The sequence below is a fragment of the Haliotis rubra genome, unplaced genomic scaffold (assembly GCF_003918875.1).
Source record: "Haliotis rubra isolate DU_JTF1 unplaced genomic scaffold, ASM391887v1 Scf690, whole genome shotgun sequence".
NCBI lineage: Eukaryota > Metazoa > Mollusca > Gastropoda > Lepetellida > Haliotidae > Haliotis > Haliotis rubra.
The window spans coordinates 149,983-177,011 of NW_025767402.1; the positions used below are offsets into that span (position 1 = coordinate 149,983).

Below are 27,029 nucleotides of genomic sequence, written 5' to 3' on the forward strand. Positions count from 1 at the left end.
TACAATGAATACTTTCTGTCCTGCATGTGACTTGGCTACAAAGAAATACATCAGCCAAATAACATGCAGATAGAGTCTTTCGGAGTACTTACATCACAAATGTATTCACATTACATCCTTGAATAAACATAAGCTCCCTTACAAAAAATCCCACATAACAATGTCAGTAAAAAATCGGCCACCAGAACAAGCAGCTACATACTGCTCCTGCAAAGGGAGGTAACTGCTCGGTTCATTGGATCTGATTGTTCATAGCTTTGCAGCAAGTCAGTGCTGGAATATTCTGTTGCAGCACAAAACACTCACCAGAGGGAGTTAACATCTCCGCCAGTACTCTCCTCGCCTCTTGTTGTCCCGATGCTGCTCTCTCTCTCCACTGTAACAGCAGGCGATGGTGGGTCAAGGCCATCTGACAACATGCAAGTGTACAGTTTCACAGATTGTCCCGTGTGCGAAATAAACACTGGCCTGCTAGCCCGTGGCTAGTAAAAATCCAGTCAGGTCAGTAAATCTCCAGTCACTGGTCCGACTGACTAGTGAATTTTCATGGGGTCATTTTGTAACTATATCACTCTCTCCGAATTGCTAAGTTATAATACACTTTTAAATCATGCAAGATTATGGCCTGATAAAAATGTTTGTCATATTAGCAGCTTGATGATGAAACCCATGTTGCACATTCGGATACAGCTTTTGAGAAAGGGTGGTGAACACTATTGAGAAAAGGACTGGGTAGCACACTTCATTTTCACCTGAGTTTCAATGGTCATTTAACAAACCTTCAGCACAAAGGGTGGGTGGGGTTGGGTTGACATTCAAATTTTGGGCTTGTGAATTATGCCATCAAGTTGTCAAAATGTTTAGCGAATCAGAAAGAGTAATTCCTCAAACTGTGGGACAAGTATACTAAGCAGCAAAAGAAACGTCAGTTTGGAATTTTCCTTTGCAGAAACGGATAACTGTAAACTCATTTAATGTTTTGATTGTATATTTTTGACAACATCTCCAACTTTACCTGAGNAGAATTCCTTCCCAAACTCAGAATGGAACCCAGGAAATGGTCTCAAAAACGCAACCTGATATCAGAGATGGTACGGTGTTCTCCATGCTTTTCATGCTACTCATGCTGCACGTGCTGTTCACAAGGACCAGCCCTATAAAATGAACCCCCCAAACCTGGTTGAAACATTCACATTACAACGTCAGCAGGATGCCGCGACTCACGACAGCTCAGAGGAACCAGGCGCTTGGAAGCCTTTAGCTGGCCACACTGCACAAGCCGTTGCCAATCACTTCCAGGTCAACGTTCGGACCATCTACAGGCTGCAGCAACGTTTCCGGGCCAGCCACACCACAAAGACGACAAGACCGCCATGTTGTGCGACAGCATGTACAGAATGCAGGCATCCGAAACAGCGCGCCAGACAGTGGGAACACACGGAAGCCCATTCAGTACTGATACAGTATGCCGACGTCTTAAGAGCGCGAACCTCCATTGCTGTAGACCTTACCGTGGACCTATCCTCACCCCTCATCATCGGTGTGAACGTCTACAGTTTGCCCTACAACACCAAAACTGGCGATGCAGGCAATGGAGAACTGTTCTGTTCACAGACGTGGCCAGCGTTACTCAGACCAATGTGTTATGGAAAGTGACTCATGGGGAGGTGCAAGCATCATGGTATGGGGTGGAATAGGCCTGAACCAGAGAGTGGGTCCTGTGGTGTTCCAGAATACCACATTTTAATGTCCATTACTGGAACAACATTTGTCAGGGGACTTGTTCTATGCAGGTTGGTCAACGCAACGTTATTACCTGCAATTATATAATCCCTACTGAACATCTTAGGATGAAAATTCACTTTGAGTCATAGACTGAAGCAATCTTCATGACCTAAAACCATCGACAGAAGCCGATTTATTGCGCCAGGCCTTTCTCAGAGTCTTGTTCCAGGTGCCACGCCCTCATCAATCCAGGGATTGGTGCACTCCATGCATAGAGCGCCATGTTGCAGTTATTGCCTTTCGTGGTGGTCACACTAGATACTGATGTCAAGCGAGTCTGAATGGACTGCAAACGTTTTCGTAATGTCTTGAAATTATGCTGAGTTATTCATTGATGTGTCAGGATATTGTACACAAAAAAATGTTTTTGATCCGGCCATTGTATGGTGCCCAACCCATTTCCTGTAATGATTTGATTACAGTGCCTATCTAATGTTGAATTCGTACTGAACCCACCATCAAGCTGGCTTTTGCTGAGTATATAATCAAATACCTATTTAAAAAGACGCTCTCAACATCTATCCTTCAAAATCACTTTGGGTCATAGTGCTTGTAGCCAAAAGCAAGGCTTCCTACACAGGGTGTGACCCTAACAACCATCTCACAAGCAATAATTCAGTTGTCCTCAAGCTAGGCTTCCTACAACACAGGGTGTGACTAATATAACAATGCTTAAATGGAGTGTTCCACAGCGCTCACTTGAGAGGTGTGCCTAGCACTCACTAGGGATGGTTTTGTGCTCCATTGGTGTTGTACCATATCCGCACAGATATCATGGTTTGACCAGTGTTCCAGATAGCCTCATCTCGCATGGTTGGCAACACAACACTGATAGACACACGGTATTTGCACTCAGTTGATCCCAGCTGGTCACAATTATCAGCATCTGAAACTTGCACAGACTCTATCATGCCTGATCACACAGTATGCCCCATATCTGGTACATTGGATCATCACACACCATCACTGAACACTCACTCTGACACAGTTGTCCCCCACACAACATATCACACAACGCCACCTGACACAGTATTCCCCACACAACATATCACACACACACAACACTCACTCGGACACAGTTGTCCACACAAACACTCACTCGGACACAGTTGTCCACACAACACTCACTCGGACACAGTTGTCCACACAACACTCGGACACTCGGACACAGTTGTCCACACAACACTCACTTTCGGACACAGTTCGGACACAGTGTCCACACAACACTCACTCGGACACAGTTGTCCACACAACACTCACTCGGACACAGTTGTCCACACAACACTCACTCGGACACAGTGGTCCACACAACACTCACTCGGACACAGTTGTCCACACAACACTCACTCGGACACAGTTGTCCACACAACACTCACTCGGACACAGTTGTCCACACAACACTCACTCGGACACAGTTGTCCACACAACACTTTTCTCGGTGCAGCTCCATGAGAGATATCAGCTGACCTAACGCAGCCTTTCCCTTCACCCTCTGAGCTCGACATCCTCTCTGAAAGTCAAGGACAATGGAGTGAGTAAATATTGGAGATTCATGACAACAAATGATCTTATTACATGATTCTAATTGTGGGAAAGAAGAGACCCTGTGCTGACGAAGAAGAGTCAATAATGATAAGGTCTTTATAGAGGTAGATCTTAGGAATGTATTCTTCAATTTATGTTACATTCTTATATCCCAAAAACATGTCATGTAACAATCTCGGTACGAGATGACAAGTTACTTCTTCCCTCCTCACACATAGAGGTGAGAAAGTTTGATACCCCCAACCCCTTCTCCCCCTCCCTCCAATCCCAATATACAACTGCTGCAACATTGATCAAAGCACCCGTGAAGGTCCAGGTTAGAATTGATCTTCAGTAACCCATGCTTGTCATAAGTGGTGATTAACGGGATTGGGTGGTCAGGCTCGCTGATTTGGTTGACACATGCCATCGTATCCCAATTGCGCAGATTGATGTTTATGCTGTTGATCGCTGGATTGTCTGGTCCAGGCTCGACTATTCATAGACCTCCGCCATATAGCTGGAATATTGCTGAGTGCGGCATAAACTAAACTCACTCACTCACTCAACTGATTAAAGCACAAGTAGAACCAAAATGACTTGCTCCCAATGAATGACGCCCATACCTCCTCCGTCTTGAGTTTTTTATGTAGGAAGTTGTTGGAGTAGCGCAGCACTTTCTGCGTGGCTCTCTCACACAATGACATCGTCTTGCGAAGCACCTCCCTCTTTTCCAACACAAACATCTCATACGCTGCAGATTTCTTCTGACCATTGCCTAGCCCAATATTCTTGGCTCTACAAAGACATTGAATGTAACGTATATTACTGTAGATAAGCCGGTAACTGCCAGTTGTCTCGTGGTCTGGGATTAGGACCCCATCGTGGGGGTCGGCATATGTACGAAACGTACCATTTTCATATTGATTTTAAGGGTCAAGTTAGGGGGTCGGTTTATCTATGACATCGGTTGATACACGGTAGGCTGAGTTCAGCAGGCAAATGTAGAAAAAATGTTTTCTGTGGTATTTCAAATTGCCTTTAAACTTTGCATTCAATACACTATTGTTATATTTAGATTCTTTCTCTTTATGATGTGTTATCATAGTAACACAAGCCATCTCATTACTTATAATGAAATCTATATGAAATAGGACATTTTCAGGGGTGATTTCAGGACTTTTGAGAAGGTGGGATGCACATAAAACATGTCATGTCCAAAGGTTAGCAGGAAATGCTCCTCAGGGATTTTTTGTCGGGACAGCGAGAGGGGGTCATATCCCCTCTGGATCCATCCCTTATTTTTCATTTCCATATACAGTGGAAACCGCCTAAGTAAAGACCGCTTAACTTAACAGACCTGATAAGTAAACACTTTTCTTTCGTCCCGGCAACTTTCTTCATTAATTATCACTATTAGAGTCCGGTTAACTAAACTTGGATAAGTAAACAATACCGCTTAACTAAACGTCTTCTCACGGTCCCTGGATGTATATTACTTAACAAAAGAGACTGGATAACTAAATTAGCGATCACCACATAATCCGCCATGAGGGGCAGTCGTGTCAGTCTCTAGTCAAACAAACATCCTACTTACAGCTCGCTGGCGTCATGCAGTTGACAATACACTGACAACTGGAGGCCAACCCTGATAGGTCGTTCATTGTTACATAGGCATACCTATACATGCATATGGTTGTCATTTGCAGGTTTATATAAGTTTGGATAAGTAAAATACCTGATAAGTAAACAATTTTGGCGAGTCCCTTGAAATTTTACCTATCAGCTTTCCACTGTGTATATATATGTTCTTACATACAATTTCTGATATTTATTGAGTATGATCCCTGCAGCTCTGTGATGACAGCAGGCAGTGAACAGTCAGTGGTTCACAGCTGTGTGATGACAGCAGGCAGTGAACAGTCAGTGGTTCACAGCTCTGTGATGACAGCAGGCAGTGAACAGTCAGTGGTTCACAGCTGTGATGACAGCAGGCAGTGAACAGTCAGTGGTTCACAGCTCTGTGATGACAGCAGGCAGTGAACAGTCAGTGGTTCACAGCTGTGTGATGACAGCAGGCAGTGAACAGTCAGTGGTTCACAGCTGTGATGACAACAGCAGGCAGTGAAGGCAGTCAGTCAGTGGTTCACAGCTGTGTGATGACAGCAGGCAGTGAACAGTCAGTGGTTCACAGCTGTGTGATGACAGCAGGCAGTGAACAGTCAGTGGTTCACAGCTGTATGATGACAGCAGGCAGTGAACAGTCAGTGGTTCACAGCTGTGTGATGACAGCAGGCAGTGAACAGTCAGTGGTTCACAGCTGTGATGACAGCAGGCAGTGAACAGTCAGTGGTTCACAGCTGTGTGATGACAGCAGGCAGTGAACAGTCAGTGGTTTACAGCTGTGTGATGACAGCAGGCAGTGAACAGTCAGTGGTTTACAGCTGTGTCAGTGCTGTGATGACAGCAGGCAGTGAACAGTCAGTGGTTCACAGCTGTGTGACGACAGCAGGCAGTGAACAGTCAGTGGTTCACAGCTGTGATGACAGCAGGCAGTGAACAGTCAGTGGTTTACAGCTGTGTGATGACAGCAGGCAGTGAACAGTCAGTGGTTCACAGCTGTGTGATGACAGCAGGCAGTGAACAGTCAGTGGTTCACAGCTGTGTGATGACAGCAGGCAGTGAACAGTCAGTGGTTCACAGCTGTGTGATGACAGCAGGCAGTGAACAGTCAGTGGTTCACATTATGACTGACTTAGCCTATTGGTACACTAACATTCAATAGACTATATCTCCAAGTCTGTAAACCCTTTACACTGGGTCCTGCAACTAACCAACACATTTGGCTGGATCCTATATTCTTCAGGATGGTATATAGGGTCAACACATTATTGTACAATTGATGGGCATTCAGATAAGATCCCCAGCAACCCAGGAAACTGGGAGGACTTGATTAGTGAGTGATAGCTACAATTGCTTTCACACAGCAGTATGTTCAGCTTTCATTTTCCAGTAAGGCCAGACCAATTTTATTTCTTGTTTTACGGATCCGCCTGTCGTATTTGTTCAAGAATAAGAAAAAAAAGTAAAATACTTTGAGTATTTAGAAGGAATATTCCTTTGACTGGTGATTTTATTTTTATTTTTTTCCCCTCCTGCCTTTAGCTTTTCTGAAGCCAAAAATCCGTAAATAAAATTGGTCTGGCCTAAGTGAAGAATAATTCATGAACAACAACATATTAGAGTTTTTCCATTTTCAAATGATAGGCAGTTTCAAATTAAGGCTTTATTGTCTGAGTACGCCTCTGTCTCACCTCTTGCCTTTCCTGCCCGACTCGCACAACTTCTCTGCATCATAGAATTTCAAGGCACTGAGTCGTTTGGCTTCCTTGTGTAGCTCTGCCAGCTCAAGTCCTCGCTTCCTGGTATCGTCCTTGTTACCTACATCACATGTACACAGTTAACAGAATCAGTAGGAATATTTAGGACATAGGAGTCAAATGTTCCTGACATACAACATAGAAACATAGAACAAGTCTCCTGTCATCCAAGACCCACAGTTAATCAGAGCATCTTCCAGTAGAGAGGTAGGTAGGTATAAATGTTACCAGAGAGGTGCAACCCACAGTTAATCAAGCATCTTCCAGTAGAGGTAGGTAGGTATAAATGTTACCAGAGAGGTGCAACCTACAGTTAATCAAGCATCTTCCAGTAGAGGTAGGTAAGGTATACATGTTACCAGAGAGGTGCAACCCACAGTTAATCAAGCATCTTCCAGTAGAGGTAGGTAGGTATAAATGTTACAAGAGAGGTGCAACCCACAGTTAATCAAGCATCTTCCAGTAGAGGTAGGTAGGTATAAATGTTACCAGAGAGGTGCAACCCACAGTTAATCAAGCATCTTCCAGTAGAGGTAGGTAGGTTATAAATGTTACCAGAGAGGTGCAACCCACAGTTAATCAAGCATCTTCCAGTAGAGGTAGGTAGGTATAAATGTTACCAGAGAGGTGCAACCCACAGTTAATCAAGCATCTTCCAGTAGAGGTAGGTAGGTATAAATGTTACCAGAGAGGTGCAACCCACAGTTAATCAATGCATCTTCCAGTAGAGGTAGGTAGGTATAAATGTTACCAGAGAGGTGCAACCCACAGTTAATCAAGCATCTTCCAGTAGAGGTAGGTAGGTATAAATGTTACCAGAGAGGTGCAACCCACAGTTAATCAAGCATCTTCCAGTAGAGGGTAGGTAGGTATAAATGTTACCAGAGAGGTGCAACCCACAGTTAATCAAGCATCTTCCAGTAGAGGTAGGTAGGTATAAATGTTACCAGAGAGGTGCAACCCACAGTTAATCAAGCATCTTCCAGTAGAGGTAGGTAGGTATAAATGTTACCAGAGAGGTGCAACCCACAGTTAATCAAGCATCTTCCAGTAGAGGTAGGTAGGTATAAATGTTACCAGAGAGGTGCAACCCACAGTTAATCAAGCATCTTCCAGTAGAGGTAGGTAGGTTATAAATGTTACCAGAGAGGTGCAACCCACAGTTAATCAAGCATCTTCCAGTAGAGGTAGGTAGGTATAAATGTTACCAGAGAGGTGCAACCCACAGTTAATCAAGCATCTTCCAGTAGAGGTAGGTAGGTATAAATGTTACCAGAGAGGTGCAACCCACAGTTAATCAAGCATCTTCCAGTAGAGGTAGGTAGGTATAAATGTTACCAGAGAGGTGCAACCCACAGTTAATCAAGCATCTTCCAGTAGAGGTAGGTAGGTATAAATGTTACCAGAGAGGTGCAACCCACAGTTAATCAAGCATCTTCCAGTAGAGGTAGGTAGGTATAAATGTTACCAGAGAGGTGCAACCCACAGTTAATCAAGCATCTTCCAGTAGAGGTAGGTAGGTATAAATGTTACCAGAGAGGTGCAACCCACAGTTAATCAAGCATCTTCCAGTAGAGGTAGGTAGGTATAAATGTTACCAGAGAGGTGCAACCCACAGTTAATCAAGCATCTTCCAGTAGAGGTAGGTAGGTATAAATGTTACCAGAGAGGTGCAACCCACAGTTAATCAAGCATCTTCCAGTAGAGGTAGGTAGGTATAAATGTTACCAGAGAGGTGCAACCCACAGTTAATCAAGCATCTTCCAGTAGAGGTAGGTAGGTATAAATGTTACCAGAGAGGTGCAACCCACAGTTAATCAAGCATCTTCCAGTAGAGGTAGGTAGGTATAAATGTTACCAGAGAGGTGCAACCCACAGTTAATCAAGCATCTTCCAGTAGAGGTAGGTAGGTATAAATGTTACCAGAGAGGTGCAACCCACAGTTAATCAAGCATCTTCCAGTAGAGGTAGTAGGTAGGTATAAATGTTACCAGAGAGGTGCAACCCACAGTTAATCAAGCATCTTCCAGTAGAGGTAGGTAGGTATAAATGTTACCAGAGAGGTGCAACCCACAGTTAATCAAGCATCTTCCAGTAGAGGTAGGTAGGTATAAATGTTACCAGAGAGGTGCAACCCACAGTTAATCAAGCATCTTCCAGTAGAGGTAGGTAGGTATAAATGTTACCAGAGAGGTGCAACCCACAGTTAATCAAGCATCTTCCAGTAGAGGTAGGTAGGTATAAATGTTACCAGAGAGGTGCAACCCACAGTTAATCAAGCATCTTCCAGTAGAGGTAGGTAGGTATAAATGTTACCAGAGAGGTGCAACCCACAGTTAATCAAGCATCTTCCAGTAGAGGTAGGTAGGTATAAATGTTACCAGAGGTGCAACCCACAGTTAATCAAGCAAACCCACAGTTAATCAAGCATCTTCCAGTAGAGGTAGGTATACCTATAAATGTTACCAGAGAGGTGCAACCCACAGTTAATCAAGCATCTTCCCAGAGAGGTGCAACCCACAGTTAATCAAGCATCTTCCAGTAGAGGTAGGTAGGTATAAATGTTACCAGAGAGGTGCAACCCACAGTTAATCAAGCATCTTCCAGTAGAGGTAGGTAGGTATAAATGTTACCAGAGAGGTGCAACCCACAGTTAATCAAGCATCTTCCAGTAGAGGTAGGTAGGTATAAATGTTACCAGAGAGGTGCAACCCACAGTTAATCAAGCATCTTCCAGTAGAGGTAGGTAGGTATAAATGTTACCAGAGAGGTGCAACCCACCAGCATGGATATTGTAACTGGTCAACAGATTCAACAAAAACGCTCAAGCCCTCAACCATTTCTGGAACCCTCAACCCTTTCTGGAAGGGATGCATCTCTTCCTTCACTAAAGTGACTGGACCCCTATTCTGTATTATCAATCTCACCATCAGCGTCGATGTACACCTGGAGACACTTGCAGGGCACCATCTTGAAACTGGGGCAATACAGAACCTCAGCTGAGAAATACAAGATGGAAATAACATTGGATTAATATTAAATATTAAATGCAAAAAGGCCTGATTGTCGGAATGGAGAATTTCTTGTTCATGTACAAGAAAACAGACTATCACTATCACAGACTATTAAAACTTGATTTATTAAGCAAAAACACAACAAAATCACTATGCTTTATTAAGCTTTATAAAAACTTTTAATCATGTTAAAATGAAGGAAACAAGGAAAAGAACAATTTAACATCAACACAGTGGTTACTAGTTTGAACTAGTTTCTCCACGGTCGAAAAAGCCCTGAGATTTTAGACAGCAACTTGACCTGGTCAGGACATATCAGGGATCACTGGTCAATAATGAGTAAATATATATATAACATTCAGATCCTAAACATTGCGAAACACTTGAACAAAAATTAAGAACACAACTTCAAACCGAACTTAACTTGATTTCCGGTGTGAAAAACAGAAATATCCGAAGATTTCACACGCATGCAAGTTTTCCTCAATGCATCTCGAAAACCGATTTCGATCGGGTATCGCCCAATATGTATCGATTTCATATCTGAACCGGTAAATACCAGTAAACCAGTTATATTGTGCAGCCCTACTGAACAGGGGTGGATCTAGGATTCTAGAGAAGTGGGGGAGGTGCACATATATCATGAAGTCCAAAGGTTAGGGGGAAATGCTCCGCAGGGAATATTTATTCAGGTGAGAAGGGGATGCTACCCCCACCCCCACCCACAGATCTGCCCCTGCTGAAGTAAATGTTACAAAATGTTTTTGAACTCAGTCTTGATTAACTTCATGTAACTTTAGTAGTTTCAAAGAATACCTGTCCCCGTTCACACAGTAAGTCTATAAATGCGTCTGATCAAGATTAACAGTTGTGTAGTATGGAAAGTAACAAATAATCTATGGCACCACACTTCAAAGACAGGCTTGAATAATATCTCTTCAATAAGCATGCAAGCTTTCATTCAAGTAGCTCCAGTTGTTCCCGAGAAAACGTGTCACCATTTCACAAAGTGTGCATAAGTTGCAAAGAATAGTGCAAGCACTATAATTCAAAACTAAATTTATTTAAGACACCAATTTTAGACTGTGACTAGTTGCATCACAGGGTAAATTTCAGTTCACCAACTTTAATATTTTTTTCAGAAAATTTTCCCCAGTGAGACGGACGACTAAATCCCGTTCCAATATCCCCGTCCTACTCTGTCGCGGGACAGTACTTTAGTGGCTGGCCAATGTCAGATTTCTTTCCTCAAATCCGAGTTAAAGACAAAACTGTCATGAATGTTTTGACCACACAAACAGTAATATATGGCATTGCTGACTGTTATCCATTAGGCCTTTTTTTAATAATTATTTGTTTTACGGATCCGCCGACCTGAAGTGTGATTAAGAAAGTGGGGACAAAAATAAAGTGTTTTTCCAATTGTTTTTCCATTAAATGGCGCTGACCTGACAAAAAACAAAGTGCAAAATAAATGAAAAAAAAAACAAATAGCAACTTATACCTTTCAAATATTCCCTGAAACAGAGTGGAACAGAGAGAAAGGTAATGCCACACCCTGCTCAGCTGGCATGCTGCACCTGGCAAATAGGATATACTCAAGTGTGAAAATAACATCTCCATATTCCCCCTTGTTTTCCTCCCTACCAACCAAATAATTTCTTTAAAAAATCTGTAAACCAAGTAATTAAAAAATGGCCTTTTCTGGCATGGACTAATACCTTCAGGCATATGCAGTTCTGCTGCAAGAGTCGTTGCAAACAGTTTGGCCTCCAGCAGATATTTGTCTTTTTCTTCCTGTGAGGGCAAAGGTTTCAACTTCTTTGGCTTCTTAGGACGGTCCAGCGCTAACCCTACAATACAGATACAAGGTCATCTCAGTACCCAAAGGTAAAAATACATTCCTATTTTCAGTAAGATCAAGCTTTCGATATTACATACCTCATGAATATTTATTCAGATTGTGTGTTAGTTGTAACCTAGAGTAATATGTGTTCATCACAGTGTGTCAGCTGGTGTGGGTCGTGTTGTTGTCACCGGCATCTAGCAGTTTAACAACAAAAGCAGACATACAAACCACAAGCCAGTAGACATACTGATGATACAGATTTCTACATCTTTGCAAGTACAGCTTGGACAGCTCCGGACACTCCATACCAAAGTTACAGATTTCTACACCTTTTGACACTCCACACCAAAGTACAGAAAAGATTCTAAAAATTACAGATTTCTACATTTTACAGCTTTCCACACCAAAGTTACAGATTGTTTCCATACATTTTATTTGATTGTTTTCAATCATGAATGAATCTGGGTCCCAGTACAATGACTGACACATCCTCAAAACACTAATATGTCTACAAAAAAGCTAGTTGGACCTACAGTGATCTTAACATTAAAGTGTTCAGTAAGTGTTCAGTCTAAGTATTTAATTCGTTACACTGCTATACAAAGTCTAACAAACTCTAATAAAAGCTCGCATGAGCTAATCTTTGGGCAACTGATGACCGTCCAATCAAACACGAGTGTCCGAATGTATTTAACCAATCAGACGACTACTATTTTAGGATTCAGACTAACAAAACGGTTTTGGGATTTTCTCTTCCCGGATATTTGACCTGCAGTATATACACATTGGGGTTTCTGATGACATGGTTACTATTAGCTTATATTTCCGCAAGATGACATCCTGGAATATTGACAAAAACGCTATTTTCAGCGACTGTTTATTCACTATTGTGAATAATGGCGTCCTCCATGTGTATCACTCTTAAGCGATCGTGCGGAAAATAGCATCCGGAATCGTTCGAGTACAAACGTTTTCAAGGTAAAAGTTCAAATGATGTGTGCGAATGATAACTTTCACGATTTGGTAATCTGTGTTCTGATTGGTCACTTCAAAGGGTTAGCTGACATGGCCTTCTACTAGGGTTTGTTAGATAATACTGAGCCTAAGTTAACTTAAACTGTAATATGTCTACAAAAAGGCTAGTGTGGACCTTCAGTAATCTGTAGGGGTGGGTATTGCAGAGAATTTTCATATTGCGATCTATTGCGATGCGAAAGCATGTATTGCGATATGTATTGCAATATATTGCATGATGTATTTTTAAACCAAAACTACTTATAATCGAGTTACTTCTTGATTTATAGAGCAAAAATACAACAAAATCACTAGGCTTGATTAAGCTTTAATAACAACTTTTAATCATGATAAAATAAAACTGTGAATATTATTTGGCACAAATGAAACAAGGACATATCCGAACATTTCCGAGTGTTACGAAGTTTTCCGAATGCAAGTCAAAATACCGGTTTTCGATCAGCGTATCGCAATACATATCGTTTTCATGTCTGAACCGGTAAATACTGGTAAACCGGTTATATTGCGCAGCCCTAGTGATCTGAACATGTAAGACTGCAGAAAGTGCTCTCACCACAAGCATTACACAGCAGTAGAGTCTTCCCTGTGGTCGGGTCCATGTGAATCCTGGGGCTCGGCATGTGCTTGCTGCGCTTCACTCGGGACCCTCGCTTTGACATCAGTGGGTTACACACATAGGAGGTCTTGCACAGGTCACAAGAAAATGGCGTCCCTACAAAGGTTACAGCATTCTCATTATCGCTAGTGCATCTGTGCGTGGACGTACAGAATGTCTTTGGCTGAGCTGAAATGATACTTTTGTGCATCCAGGCATTGTTGCTTCTCATGGCATATGATACAGTTTTTGTCTGAATCGATACAGGATACACTTGCTGAAAGAAATTACTTAGTATCAATCTTTGTCTATGAAATATTGCATAAAAGGTTCAGGTGGAAAAAGCTTTATGCAAAAAAAATTGTTTTATTTTATGTAATCTGTAACAGGTTGTACACAAATTTTATAAATTTTGTAAATATAATTCTTATCTTATCAGCTTTTTATTTTCTATCCTGGTTTGGAAATGATCCCAAAACAAGTTTCCATCTTCAAATAGCACCTCACCAAAACACATCTCAGTCATCACCATGGCCACAGTGTTTTAATAATGTACAAGTTATAATAATGTACATGATTTTACAGAATAGAGTAATTGTTGGGCTTTCAGGATGTGATAAGAAAACCAAAATGTTCAGAGAAAATGTGTGATATGCTGAAGAAGAGATAAAAAAACTTTAAAGTGTATATTCTTTAGGAGCAAACATTGTAGGGCTGGATATTGCCCTGATTCTCATATTGCGATATATTGCAATAATTTAAGAGATATTGCAATACATATTGTGAGATATTGGCTGGAAAGTTTCTGTCCAAGCGCGTACATCATAAATTCATAACAGCTCTGTGTGTGTGACATCATCTTCTTAGTTGCTGTTACACGATACCTTCAGGCTCCCCGTCCCCATTGTGTATGGCTGTATGAAAATGGTTTACAGATACATAAAATGATATAGAGCGTTAATGTAGAATGTTTAATTGAAGTACTGTATTGCAACAAAGTTTTGCAAACATAATGATAAAGGTAACAGTATAACATGATTTTCATGGTCAGTGTTGTTTGCTGCAACAGAATGTATTTCAATGCAGTATGTAATTATTGTTACTGTATGTCAGTGATTCATTCAGATTCAACTCCACTATAAACATGTGTTGACATGAACTATTGCAATATGAAACAAAAACATGATTTAGATGAACAACTTGAGCTTAGAATCTCATGTGACCTCCAATAACTAAGATCCTTGACAAGAATGTCATTATACAGTCATACTGGACATATAAGATTTTGGACTTTTTGATAAATTGATTACATATGTCCCATTATAAAACAAAGAAAATGGTCACTCAAAACCAGAAGCTCTACTAATAAATCCAAATAAAAGATTGGTCAAATCTTTGAAGGGCATTCAGAAGTGGAATGCATAAGAAAAGCAAGATTTATGGATGTCAACTTCTTTATTGTGAATAGCACGACGTTTCGGAGTGTATGCTTGCTCCTTCATGACCTGATGAGTGAGTGAGTGAACATACATTCCGATATGTCGTATTATTCAAACAAGAAGTTGGCATCCTTAAATCTTGTTTTTCTTAAAATATTGGTCCATTTGAGGCCACTTAATTCATCCAAAAGGTCACATATGAAACCATTCAAACCCACAAAACTTAAAGCATTTGGTAGAATATTGGGAACCTTTGGAGCCACTTATAAAGACACTTCCACTTGTAAAATGTTACATGAAACCAACAGAAATTAAAGTATAGTTGGCACTTTTAGAGCACATTTTGTTGCTATGGAAATCAAGGGCAGATTATTCAACTGACTGACTGACTGAGTTTAGTTTTACGCCGCTTTTAGCAATATTCCAGCAACATCACGGCGGGGGACACCTGAAATGGGCTTCACACATTGTACCCATGTGGGGATTCGAACCAGGGTCTTTGGCGTGACGAGCCAACGCTTTAACCACTAGGCTACCCCACCGCCCTCAGATTATTCAATGGGAGCTAAGTCTGAATGACCAAATATATTGCAGAATCTGAACCATATCGCGATAATCGTATTGCGGGATACTGTAACTGTATATACCGGTTTACCGGTAATATTGCACAGCCCTAAAACATTGTAAAAGGTTTCAAAGCATAGTTATGTGATCAGCCCCTATTCTGGTTGACAGAGTGCATGTATTGACTGACTGACTGACTGAGTTTGGTTTTACGCCGCTTTTAGCAATATTCCAGCAACATCACGGCGGGGGACACCAGAAATGGGCTTCACACATTGTGCCCATGTGGGGATTCGAACCTGGGTCTTCGGCGTGACGGGCCAACGCTTTAACCATTAGGCTACCCCACCGCCCGAGTGCATGTATGGACAGCAGCCATTACTCCCATTTGATTTTCTTTGTGTCTTCTATCTTGAGTCTCAGAAATGATCAGCTAACTCCCTGAAACTGACTTTTTAACTCCATTCTACTGATACTGTGGTCATGTTATAAACTTGCAGGTGCATAAGAAAATAACAAAACTTGTCAGTTACAAGAATATTTTCACTTATTGTCTTTATCACTTGAATTCAAAAGACTAACCATTAGGCAATTTGTCATAGGGTCGATCAGGTGCAAAGGCAGATCCTGAGTTTGTCTTTTTCTTCTTCTTCTTGATAGTCTGTCCTGCACGGACTTTTGTTGAGAGATGTTCAAGGTCAAGGTCAGGTGAAAATGATCTTTTCTTTCTTCTCTCCCTTTCACTTTTCCGACTTCCTTGACCTTCAAGTGATGATGAACAAACCAAGTCATCCATCTGCAAGATAAAAATGAAAACATGTGTCAGCACCAAGTAACGTCCTTGACCTTCAAGTGGGGAACAAAGTCATCCATCTGCAAGATAATCATGGTAACATGTGTCAGCACCAAGTAACGTCCTTGACCTTCAAGTGGGGAACAAAGTCATCCATCTGCAAGATAATCATGGTAACATGTGTCAGCACCAAGTAACGTCCTTGATCTTCAAGTGGGGAACAAACTCATCCATCTGCAAGATAATTAAACATGTGTCATCCATCTGACCTTCAAGTGGGAACAAAATCCATCTGCAAGATAATCATGGTAACATGTGTCAGCACCAAGTAACGTCCCTTGACCTTCAAGTGGGGAACAAAGTCATCCATCTGCAAGATAATCATGATAACATGGTAACATGTGTAACATGTGACCTTCAAGTGGGGAACAAAGTCATCCCAATGGTAACATGTGTCAGCACCAAGTCCTTGACCTTCAAGTGGGGAACAAAGTCATCCATCTGCAAGATAATCATGGTAACATGTGTCAGCACCAAGTAACGTCCTTGACCTTCAAGTGGGGAACAAAGTCATCCATCTGCAAGATAATCATGGTAACATGTGTCAGCACCAAGTAACGTCCTTGACCTTCAAGTGGGGAACAAAGTCATCCATCTGCAAGATAATCATGGTAACATGTGTCAGCACCAAGTAACGTCCTTGACCTTCAAGTGGGGAACAAAGTCATCCATCTGCAAGATAACCATGGTAACATGTGTCAGCACCAAGTAACTTCCTTGATCTTCAAGTGGGGAACAAAGTCATCCATCTGCAAGATAATTATGGTAACACGTGTCAGCACCAAGTACCTTCCATGACAAAGTGTGTTTTTCACTCTTCGTTTCAAAGTCATCCATCTTTTTAACACAAGTACCTTCCATGACAAAGTGTTTTTTCACTCTTCATAACATTTTACTGACAAATAAAGCAAGTCTAAACATTCAATTTCTTTCACTCACATACTCTAGGGTCCCTACCAACAACAACTTGAGGGAGAGAATGTAGTTATTTAACATGAATATCCTGATTTTGTCACTTTGCTTTCTTACACTTAAATCAGACATCACATGTAGCACGATGATATATATTGTGTGGCATTGATTCCCATGGTGAACTGACGCAGAAGTTACTTGGACATCAGTCTATAAAGGTAAATGGAGTGAAACCAACAAACTGCAAAGCATCTGATGTGCTGTAATTATTATTTCATTGTTAATTTTTACCACAACAAGTGATCTATTAGGATTCAAATATTAGGAAAATATAAATATAAAATATTAGATTCCCCATGATCAGTGATAGATTAGAGAAAGGCACCAGACTTGGGTACCACCATTTCAAGTGACATTCTACACAGTGAGTGTGGCTTAGTACCTGATTCAGAGCATGAAAGCCTACTTGTTTACGTTTTACTTCCGTCAGAGACCAGATTATATGGTCTCTGCTTCTGTCAACTGATTCACCTGATACACCCAGTGAGACGAGACTTATCTAATAATGGAAAATATATTCTAATAAATGCCAGGGATAGAAATACTTCATTTTCTAAGTGTGCCTTAGGGCACCAGGCAAATATTTTAAATGTGCCTTTCAGAAATCAAGTGTGCCCACCTGTTTTTAGAATGAATGACTGTAGCATCACTTGAAATGTATTGTCAGTAAACAACAAATGTAACCAGTTTTCTGTTATCACTGATATGTCTTCTGTTTAAGATGGCTTTCTTAAGCTTCATTTGTTCTGCTTTTCCAGCCCCTTTAATAGCTAAGAATTGTGTGACAGGTAATTGTTCAACATATCTAACATACACAATTTCCTCTTCAATAACCTAACTATCAGTACTCCCATCCCTCTTAATGGAAAAACAACCAGATTTCTTTACATCATCCATCATAATTCGATTGATTTCCTGGGCGATAAAGTCAAGAAATGTTTTTGCTTGTTTGTCATTTGCGTAAGTGTTTTGTTTTGGGGATTAAATGACTAAAGGTGAGTTATGTCTCTAAAAAATTAGGCGTGCCACAGGGGCACAGAGAACAGTTTTTATCCGTGCCATTTCAATATTTACCGTGCCATGGCACCCTAATATATGGAGTATTTCGAACCCTGAATGCACTTGTGCCATGCACTCAATATTTCACCAACACAAGGGTAGCCAAGACATAGCGAAGAAAGGGTCAATCATCACATTCAATGCTTAATGATCTTCTGGTAACTTGAGATGTAATGTTAGATGAGACGCAAGAGTTAGCTCCCCTTATAAACCTAAGAAAAAGCAACCAGGCCCCAATTTCTCGAAACAAACTTAAGTCTGAGTTTTGACTTAAGTTTGAGTTTTTAATCAAATTTGAGAAAAAGGAGAAAATGCATTTCCCAGAATGGACTGAAATCAATGTTAAACTCAAACACAGTACACAATTTGAGCTTGGTGGATAGATTACTTAAAGGTCACATGCAACCAAAAAATCAAACATAATTAAAACACAATTATCACTTCTTCATGACATATAATATGCATTGCTGATTATGAAAAAACAAATAAACAAAATTATAAGCGTATAATCGCAAATCAAAAGTGCAATATTTTGTACTTGGGTTTACCTCCCTCGAAACGAAGCAGCCGGGATACCGAACCCAGTCAGAGCGGGTGGGTGTGCACTCAAGTGTAACGGCTGGTTCATTAGCAGATGCCACCTTCACGGCTCATTGTGTGTGTATATATAGAGTTGTTGGGTTTTGTAAATACATGCTCATTTTTTGTGTATAACATTTTGCAATCAACAGACATCATAACATGTCATGTGTTCAAGTATCACACCTGCCTGTCTGTGTAATTACATAATGTGACAGAGACCGAACTCGGGCCATAAATCAATGCATTTTGTTTATGGTGTATAGCCTGATTGGTGTTAAGTTCAAATTGCATGTGGTCAGTGATCGCGCAGTTGTGTATTGAATATTGTCATTAGCAGACAGGCAGGCAGACACACAGGTGTCAATAAAACAAGACATTGAGTTTTGTCTGTGACAGCTGCATTACATATCTATATCACAGTTAGAAATTCTGTCAACGCTAAATAATGACATTGCTTTTAAGCATCGAACTGAGAAAGTGACTCGGTAAGAAGAACGGTGGTGAAATAGACAAATGAAATTATATAAACAGTTTATTTACTGTCATAACATATAAAAGCTTCTCGCCTGTGAGATATCAACAAAACATTATGAAAATAGCTCACACCAAAGCCTTCACCGAGTATTCACCAGACAGCCCGCCCAAGTTGCGCTGAACCTATTTCACTGGCGCACATGCTATGAGCGCAGTCCAGCTGTTGAAACCTCGTATTCCCCAGAAAAGTCTGGGGAAAATTAGGGAAACGTTTGAACTCCGATTTCGCGCGTTTTTTTTCATCGCGTTATTTTTCAACTTTATAAGTTGAATTTGCATTTTTGACGCTTTGTTTCGGTAAGTCCATACCGAAAGGTATCAGAATCTGCAAAGTTGTGTTTTACGTTGCATGTGACCTTTAAGTTGTTTGTGCTTTTTCATTTTAAAAATGCAGTTGAGTTACAAATTCAGCTGTTTCAAATTGTCAAACTCAGTTTGAAATTTGAGTAAAAACTTAAGTTTGTTTCTTGCTTAAGGGTTGTAGTCAAAAGGGCCCAAGGACGAAATGGCCAAAATTGAAAAAATCAAAAGGGCCAAAGAAAAGTCAAAAGGGCCAACGAAAAGTCAAAAGGGCCATAGATAAGTCAAAAGGGCCATAGATCAAATTCCAAAAGAACAAACTAATATATATTTTATATGTTTTATTATATTTGTATAAGTATGTAAATTCTGTAAATTCAATAATTCATTACTAAAGGACAAGGAATATGTAGAAATGATTAAAAAAACAATAAATAACACTCTTGAACAATACGAAGACAAAACTGTTAAAGATGGAAAGATCTTTACAATAAATGATCAGTTATTATGGGAGATGTTACTTTTAAATATTTGAGGAGCATCAATACTTTTTTCATCCACTCGTAAAAAAGAATATCTAGCTTTGGAATCGAATCTAGAACAGAAACTAAGTGAAATTGAGATTAAACTGGGACACGTAGCTAGTAGACAGTCAGACGTATTACTAGAAGAAAACAAATCAAAAATTAAAATTAGAAAGTAGAAATTTTCTAACTAAATCTATCTCAGCTCTTGAAAAACCAGATGGAACGTTATTGAAGAAACAACATGAAATCATTCAAGAAGTGAAACATTTTATGAAAAACTGTATGAAACTGAAGACTGTACACAGATTGATCTGGAAAACCTTTTTGCTAAAGTATCAGTGCCTAGGTTAGACTGTCAAACATCACTTTCCTTAGAAGGGGAGCTGACCTATAATGAAGTACTTGAAGCACTAAAAAAAATGTAAAATGATAAGAGTCCTGGCCCAGTTCGCTTCACAGCAGAATTTTAAAAGTTCTTTTGGTTAGACCTCAATAAATATTTGATAAATGCTTTAAATTATGCATATAAAACAGGGGCCTTATCTACTACCCAAAAACAAGGTCTAATCACTTGCTTGCCTTAAGAAAACAAATCAAAACTCTTTCTAAAATATTGGCGCCCTATTACACTTTTCAATACTACTTATAAATTAGCTGCATCGACAATTGCAAATAGAATAAAGCCTATCTTACCACTGATTATCCATGAGGATCAAAAGGGTTTTGTATCGGGTAGATATATAGGTGAAGTGACTAGACTTATTTATGATATATACTATACAGAATCATACCAGATACCAGGCTTACTTCTACCGTGCTTATTGATTCTGAAAAGGCATTTGATTCTGTGGATAGAATATTTATACATAATGTACTTAACTTTTTCCGCTTTGGGCCCAGTATTCAAAATTGGATAAAATTATTTTTCAAAAACATTGAAACAAGTGTTTTGGTTAATGGTTTTGCAAGCCCTTTCTTTAAGGTTACAAGAGGTTGTCGTCAGGGGGATCCTATATCACCATATCTCTTCATATTATGCGCAGAAATCCTAGCAATAATGTTAAGAAATAATAAAAATATAACGGGATTAAAACTTGGTAATATATATTCCCTTCTAGCACAATTTGCAGATGAAACCACCCTTAGTTTAGATGGATCAGAAAAAAGTCTCTTCTCTACAATGAGTACATTATATTTTGCCATATTTTCAGGATTAAAAGTAAACACAGAAGAAAGCAAATTGATATGGATAGGTTCCAAAAAGAGATCAAGATACAAACTCTGTAAAGAGTATAAGTTGGACTGGACACAAACACAGTTTAAGTTATTAGGTATTGAATCTGATATTGATTTAGAAAATATGGTTAATCTGAACTATGTAAATAAATTAGATAATATTGAAAAAGAAATGGAACATTGGACAAAGAGAACTTTAACACCAATGGGTAGAAATATTGTGTTAAAATCATTATTACTACCTAAACTAAACCATTTATTCAGCAGTAAACCAAACCCATCTAAAAATATAATAGAAGCTTTTCAAAAGAAATGTTTTCAATTTGTTTGGAAATTTAAACCAGATAAAGTCAAGAGAGATACAATGTCACTTCAGCCTAAGTATGGTGGCATAAGTGTACCCATATTAGAAATAGTTATTGCAGCTCAGAAACTTTGTTGGATCAAAAGACTATCTGTTAGTAAGTCCAAATGGGCATGTTTCTTTTATGATCATTTAGTTGAGGCAAAAATAGTAAATTTGGCTGATGCTTTCTACATAGAAAACAATATTGTCCAAAATATCCACAACCAGTTTTGGAAAGAAACACTGTCAGTATATGCATCATATTTAAATTGTTGTGATAATATGGAACTATCTGTATTGAATAATTCAATCTGGTACAATAATAACATAACAATTGATAATAAGCCAGTATATTTTTCCCATTGGTATGAAAAAGGTATAACATATATTAACGATTTCTTCAACGATACAGGAAATTGGTTTAATTTCCATGAATTTATTCAAAATATACTTTGAATACAGACTTTTTAACATTTCAATGGATGAAACAATCTATCGCCCAATACTTACAAAGAATTAACTTTAGTCAAATACAATACATCTCTCAAACACCAATATTACCTTATAATATTTCTAAAATCAACAGTACTTCAGGTAGTAGATTATTTTATGAAATGTTGCAAAATTCTAAATTTACAAAACTTAAAAGCTATAGCAAATGGGAGCTTTATCTTAATAAACACATTACTGAAACAGAATGGATAAACTATAGTTTGATGGCAAAAAGATGTACACAAAGCAGTGACTTAAGATGGTTTCAGATTAAGATTTTACATAATATTCTCAGCACTAATTGTTATTTATATAAGATTGGCTCACCAGCATGTTCATTGTGTAAAGATCCAGCTGAAACTATAGCACATGTGCTTTGTAATTGTCAATATGCAATAGATATTTGGACAAAATTTACTGAATGGATTGAAGGATACATGGAAAGTAAAATTCACTTAAGTGAAGAACATATATTATTTGGATTTAAAGGTAAACATAATAATCCTCTTAATGTGGTGATAATAATAATCAAATATATGTTGTATAAATGTAGTAAGAAAGCAGTGAAACCTAATTTTATATGGTTTCAAAAAGAAGTATTAAAATATTATGAAATCTCAAAATGTATTGCCTTTTCTAATTGTAATTGTAATTCATTCTTTCTGCTCATCCTTCCATTTACTTTTTCGAAATACTATAACTGACTGACTGTAACTACATGTATTTTGTATATATGTGTACTATATATATAAGAGGTAATGTACACATTATGTATTTACATCAACACTACTCACTGTACACTTAAAATACTTTCAATTTAAGAACATAAAGCTGCTGTAATGGAAATTGTAACATAAAAATGGAAGTAAAAAAATATAAAAATAAATAAATATGTAAATAGTAACAAAAGTAATAATATATTGTGTGATCATCATACATTCGAGTGTTGATCAATGTGATGAAATATTCATAAGTGATTCAAATGTTCCAAATTCCCACATCTTTAACTTCAAAGTTCACTATATGAGTCATTTTCACAAAGAGTGTAATCATAAAAAAATTATATGTGTTGTTATTTTTCTAATTATATTAAGTTTTGATAATAAAAAACACCATTGAAAGTACATATTAGAATTGCAGATCTCAAGTTAGTGAAAAGCTGATCGCGCTAAATTTCTATTCCATAATGTCGCCATCATGAAATCATTGTACTGCAGTTGGGTGTTTTATTACTTGGGTTCTGTTATTAATGTCTGCCATTGTAGGGTGTTTTATTATAATAGGATTCTGTTATTAATGCGCGTCAGTGGATTTTTCCTCCACTGCAAAGTAACAACTCAGCAACTTCGTCACAACTCTGCCTACGGCTCCAATTCGCCTCCCGTCACTGTAAGTTACTGGAGAAAACTGGACCTATTGAGAATTCGAAGCGTTCCCCACTGTTTGCAATCAAAATACTTCAACAACTGTATTTGTAAGACTGTTGTTGAAAGATAATTCAAACTTATAGTAACATACGGTAAGCATTCTAATATGCATTTCCACCTTATTAGGAAGATAAAACATCCCTGAGGAGAATGACAAATTATTGAAAATATCCCATTGTGTTCGACCGGAAGTGCGTGTTGGGAGAATACGCGATATTTACAAGTAGAAAATACGTCAATGTCTTCGTATGTTTTGTAAACTGTCACTGGCACGTGTACTATTTGCATTATCTGTGATGTACGTTACCTTTCTGTGCAATGTGCACGTCGATTCCGTCAAATACAAACCGAGAAACGGCTTGCACAAAAGTTTAGCGTTCCGCCATCACATTTGACCGTGAGGGGGTTCGTTGAACTCTCCCAAAGAGTGTCGAGACGGAGTTGCTTCCCTTTGAACATCTGCGTTGTTGGTACAAACACAAAGTTTTGTATCAGTTAGGGACTATGTGGTACAGACGTACACGTGGTGTGCAATTCAACAAGATATTTCATGTATTTTCTGCGCACATTGAGTTCTTGTAATAAATTCAGATACTATTGATGTTGCGACAATTATCAGTATATTCATTATCTCTGCAATCACAAATCAGATATAATTTGCGAAAATAGTATAGAGTGAGTGAGTAAGTTTAGTTTTACGCCGCACTCAGCAATATTCCAGCTATATGGCGGCGGTCTGTAATAATCGATTGTGGACCAGACAATCCAGTGATCGACAGCATGAACATCGATCTACGCAATAGGGATACTATAGCCAGTAAAAACTGCACTGAACCTAGACATTTGTGTTTAACCTGGCCAGAAGGGTGTTATGGGTCACCATAAAAAACCCAAAGAAAATCAAGGTTGGGGAAATATATTTTTTGTACATGGTTTTGGGGGTGGGGTCTATTGGTTTATCTTCATACTGGTTAGTATTTTCATTTATAAAAAAGCTTACTTTCATCAAAATGTAAAATATTTTAATTATTTACCGATGTCGGCCATCTTGAATAAACAATGGCCGCCATTTTTAATTCAAGATGGCCGCCATATCACAATCAAGAATATCAGCTTCTATTGACTCTACTGTATATGAGGTCGTGAATCTCAAGGTTTATGGTTTCAATAATTTTTGTTATATTTCATTAACTTGCTCTTTAAATTGCCTCATTTCAATAAGAAATATTCACTGACATCAATCTTTTGCAATGTTTGAATGAGTTTGGGATCAAAATTCTGTTTGAAGAAAACGGAGCGAGATGCAAAAACTGTTTGCCTTTCTTGACATTAGTTTGCTCTGGTTAATCCTGTCTCATCAAATACAGTGTTGTACCTGACTGAAGCTGTTGGAAATCTCATAATACACTGAATATTTTGGACAGTATCATTCCACATGTGATCGTCCAGCTCCATTAATTATAAAATATGTATAAGTATCCATTTTCTGTCAGTTACACTTTATTTCGAGGCGTGAGTAGACAGAATATGATAGTGATTGCTGTGAATAAGTTATAAATATCTGAGGGACACACGATTTCACTGCAGATAATAGAAACATTCTTTTTTAACATTTTGAGTAAAATTACCGTCTCGTTGTTGATACCAACAGTGATTGTTATGACATAAAAAGGAAAACAAACACAGGTGCACATTATGGATCAGTAAAATCTTTATTAGAACGGTAACGGTAACTGCCAGTTGTCTTGTGGTCTTGTGGACTTCATCTATACAAGTGAGCAAGCACAACCAATGTCCTTGAGACAGAAATTTAAACATGCTTATTTTTATTTATTTATTTATTTATTATTATATGATATTTGTATAGCGCCAATATCCAGCTTAGCTCAGCAATGCGCTTTGTTTTTCCCTCGATCATAGGATGTCAATCTCAACGGCACATCATATTTTTCAACCTCAACTCTCTGAGGACCATACAACTCTTGCAGCCATTTAGGCGCACAAGGTTAATGTGGCTTTCTCACCCTTACGAAAAACCCATTTACAGCTGGGTGGACTGGGACACATAGTCACAGTACGTTGTCCAAGTTTACTGCACGTTGCTGTACCCGCAACTTGGTGTTTGCACGTATTCATGCGGCCACCATCTGCTCATATACCAACAGATTCGTGGGTTATTTTAAGTGTACAGGGCTGTGTACTGTACACTAGGGGTTGTGACAACACTAAAAGAGTCTGTACACAAAGTTGACTTTTCTCCCTCTGCTGAAAATATCGATATTGCTGATTGCTGAATTTCTGTTTGGATGTTATTGAAGTTATTGGACAAAGTTAATTTTATTTGATTAAAGAGTTGATTGTAAAGAATCATTACAAAGAGTTGATACTTTGAGTAGAGTGTTTAAACCCTTGCCTCCTAGTTTCACTTCTCCTGAACCATTGTGACAAATGACACGTCATGTTGGAGATCGAAACATATCTGTAAAAAAAATAAAAAATCAATTAAACTTATGATTAAAAATAGGCATATTTGGACATATTTTGTGGCCAATTATTATTGAGAATATATATATAAACCTGTTTCACATCTCATATATTTCCTTAAGTGTGATAAATAGTACATTTGATATTTTCCCAAAACATCTGCATGGAGTAAAAAATAAATCCCAATAAGCATATTTTGACATGTTAAATTACAAACAACTTTCTGTGTTAATAATCAGTAAATAGAAGGCAATTATGTATATTCACTTAAAGAACAGTGGAAATGAAATGATATTTCATCTAGACTTCAAACATAAAACTTTACTGGTTGTTTAACATGCAGGTTTGTTGCACATGTTTTGTAGTTTTGCAAAATTATCTCAAACTATCTGCATTGATATACTGGGTTTCAATGGAGAATACAACTCTTTCACTTGAAATATGTTATTGAAATATCACCTAATAATTAAAATATTCCTGAATTATATAGTTCCATTAATAATAACACTATCAAAAGTACTTTTGCAGGTGATATTCTAAGTAAAACAGTACATTTACATCTGAAGGGTATTGACATACACATATCTATAATATGTTGTCAAGAAAATAGTTTTTGACATTGACCTCGGCATCAATACAGGCTTTTTATTACCTTGAAAAATAATTACTTTTTGGGACTAATGTTAATTAATTAGGCAATAATAATTGATGTACCATAACATTAAGTGCTATGCACCTTGTAGTGAGGTTATAATTCAATATAAACAACTAATTATGAAAAGTAAACATAGATGGCTGCAGTCTATTTATAGTAACACCATGAAAAAGATCTTGAAGTCTTTGATTTTGCCCTAATGTGTGTAAAAACTAGCCCAGAATAACTTGCCAGTATATGGCTATTATTTGTACTGCATGTAACTTTTTACTGTAAGTTAAAATCATATTTGGAGAATATAAACATTGATTGTTTGGCACTGTCATCATGTTTCTGCTTAGTGGTTGCAAAGTCACCTTCTTCTATTTTTTATTTAA

At 38.5% G+C, this 27,029-nt stretch overlaps 1 protein-coding gene across 1 annotated transcript in view; it reads right to left on the reverse strand.

Annotated features, from left to right (window-relative positions):
• The window catches only part of LOC124258384 (chromatin modification-related protein eaf-1-like), a 36,877-nt gene extending 12,957 nt beyond the window's left edge, over positions 1 to 23,920 (reverse strand). The window contains exons 1-9 of the mRNA XM_046692478.1: positions 23,821 to 23,920; positions 15,768 to 15,981; positions 13,141 to 13,299; positions 11,425 to 11,556; positions 9,617 to 9,688; positions 6,624 to 6,750; positions 3,936 to 4,107; positions 3,191 to 3,295; positions 307 to 409 (exon numbers count right to left, since the gene is read on the reverse strand). Of these exons, the coding sequence (XP_046548434.1) occupies positions 307 to 409; positions 3,191 to 3,295; positions 3,936 to 4,107; positions 6,624 to 6,750; positions 9,617 to 9,688; positions 11,425 to 11,556; positions 13,141 to 13,299; positions 15,768 to 15,981 (1,084 nt within the window). The 5' untranslated portion in view covers positions 23,821 to 23,920. The remainder of the gene's footprint in view (positions 1 to 306; positions 410 to 3,190; positions 3,296 to 3,935; positions 4,108 to 6,623; positions 6,751 to 9,616; positions 9,689 to 11,424; positions 11,557 to 13,140; positions 13,300 to 15,767; positions 15,982 to 23,820) is intronic.
• Positions 23,921 to 27,029: the final 3,109 nt, after the last annotated feature.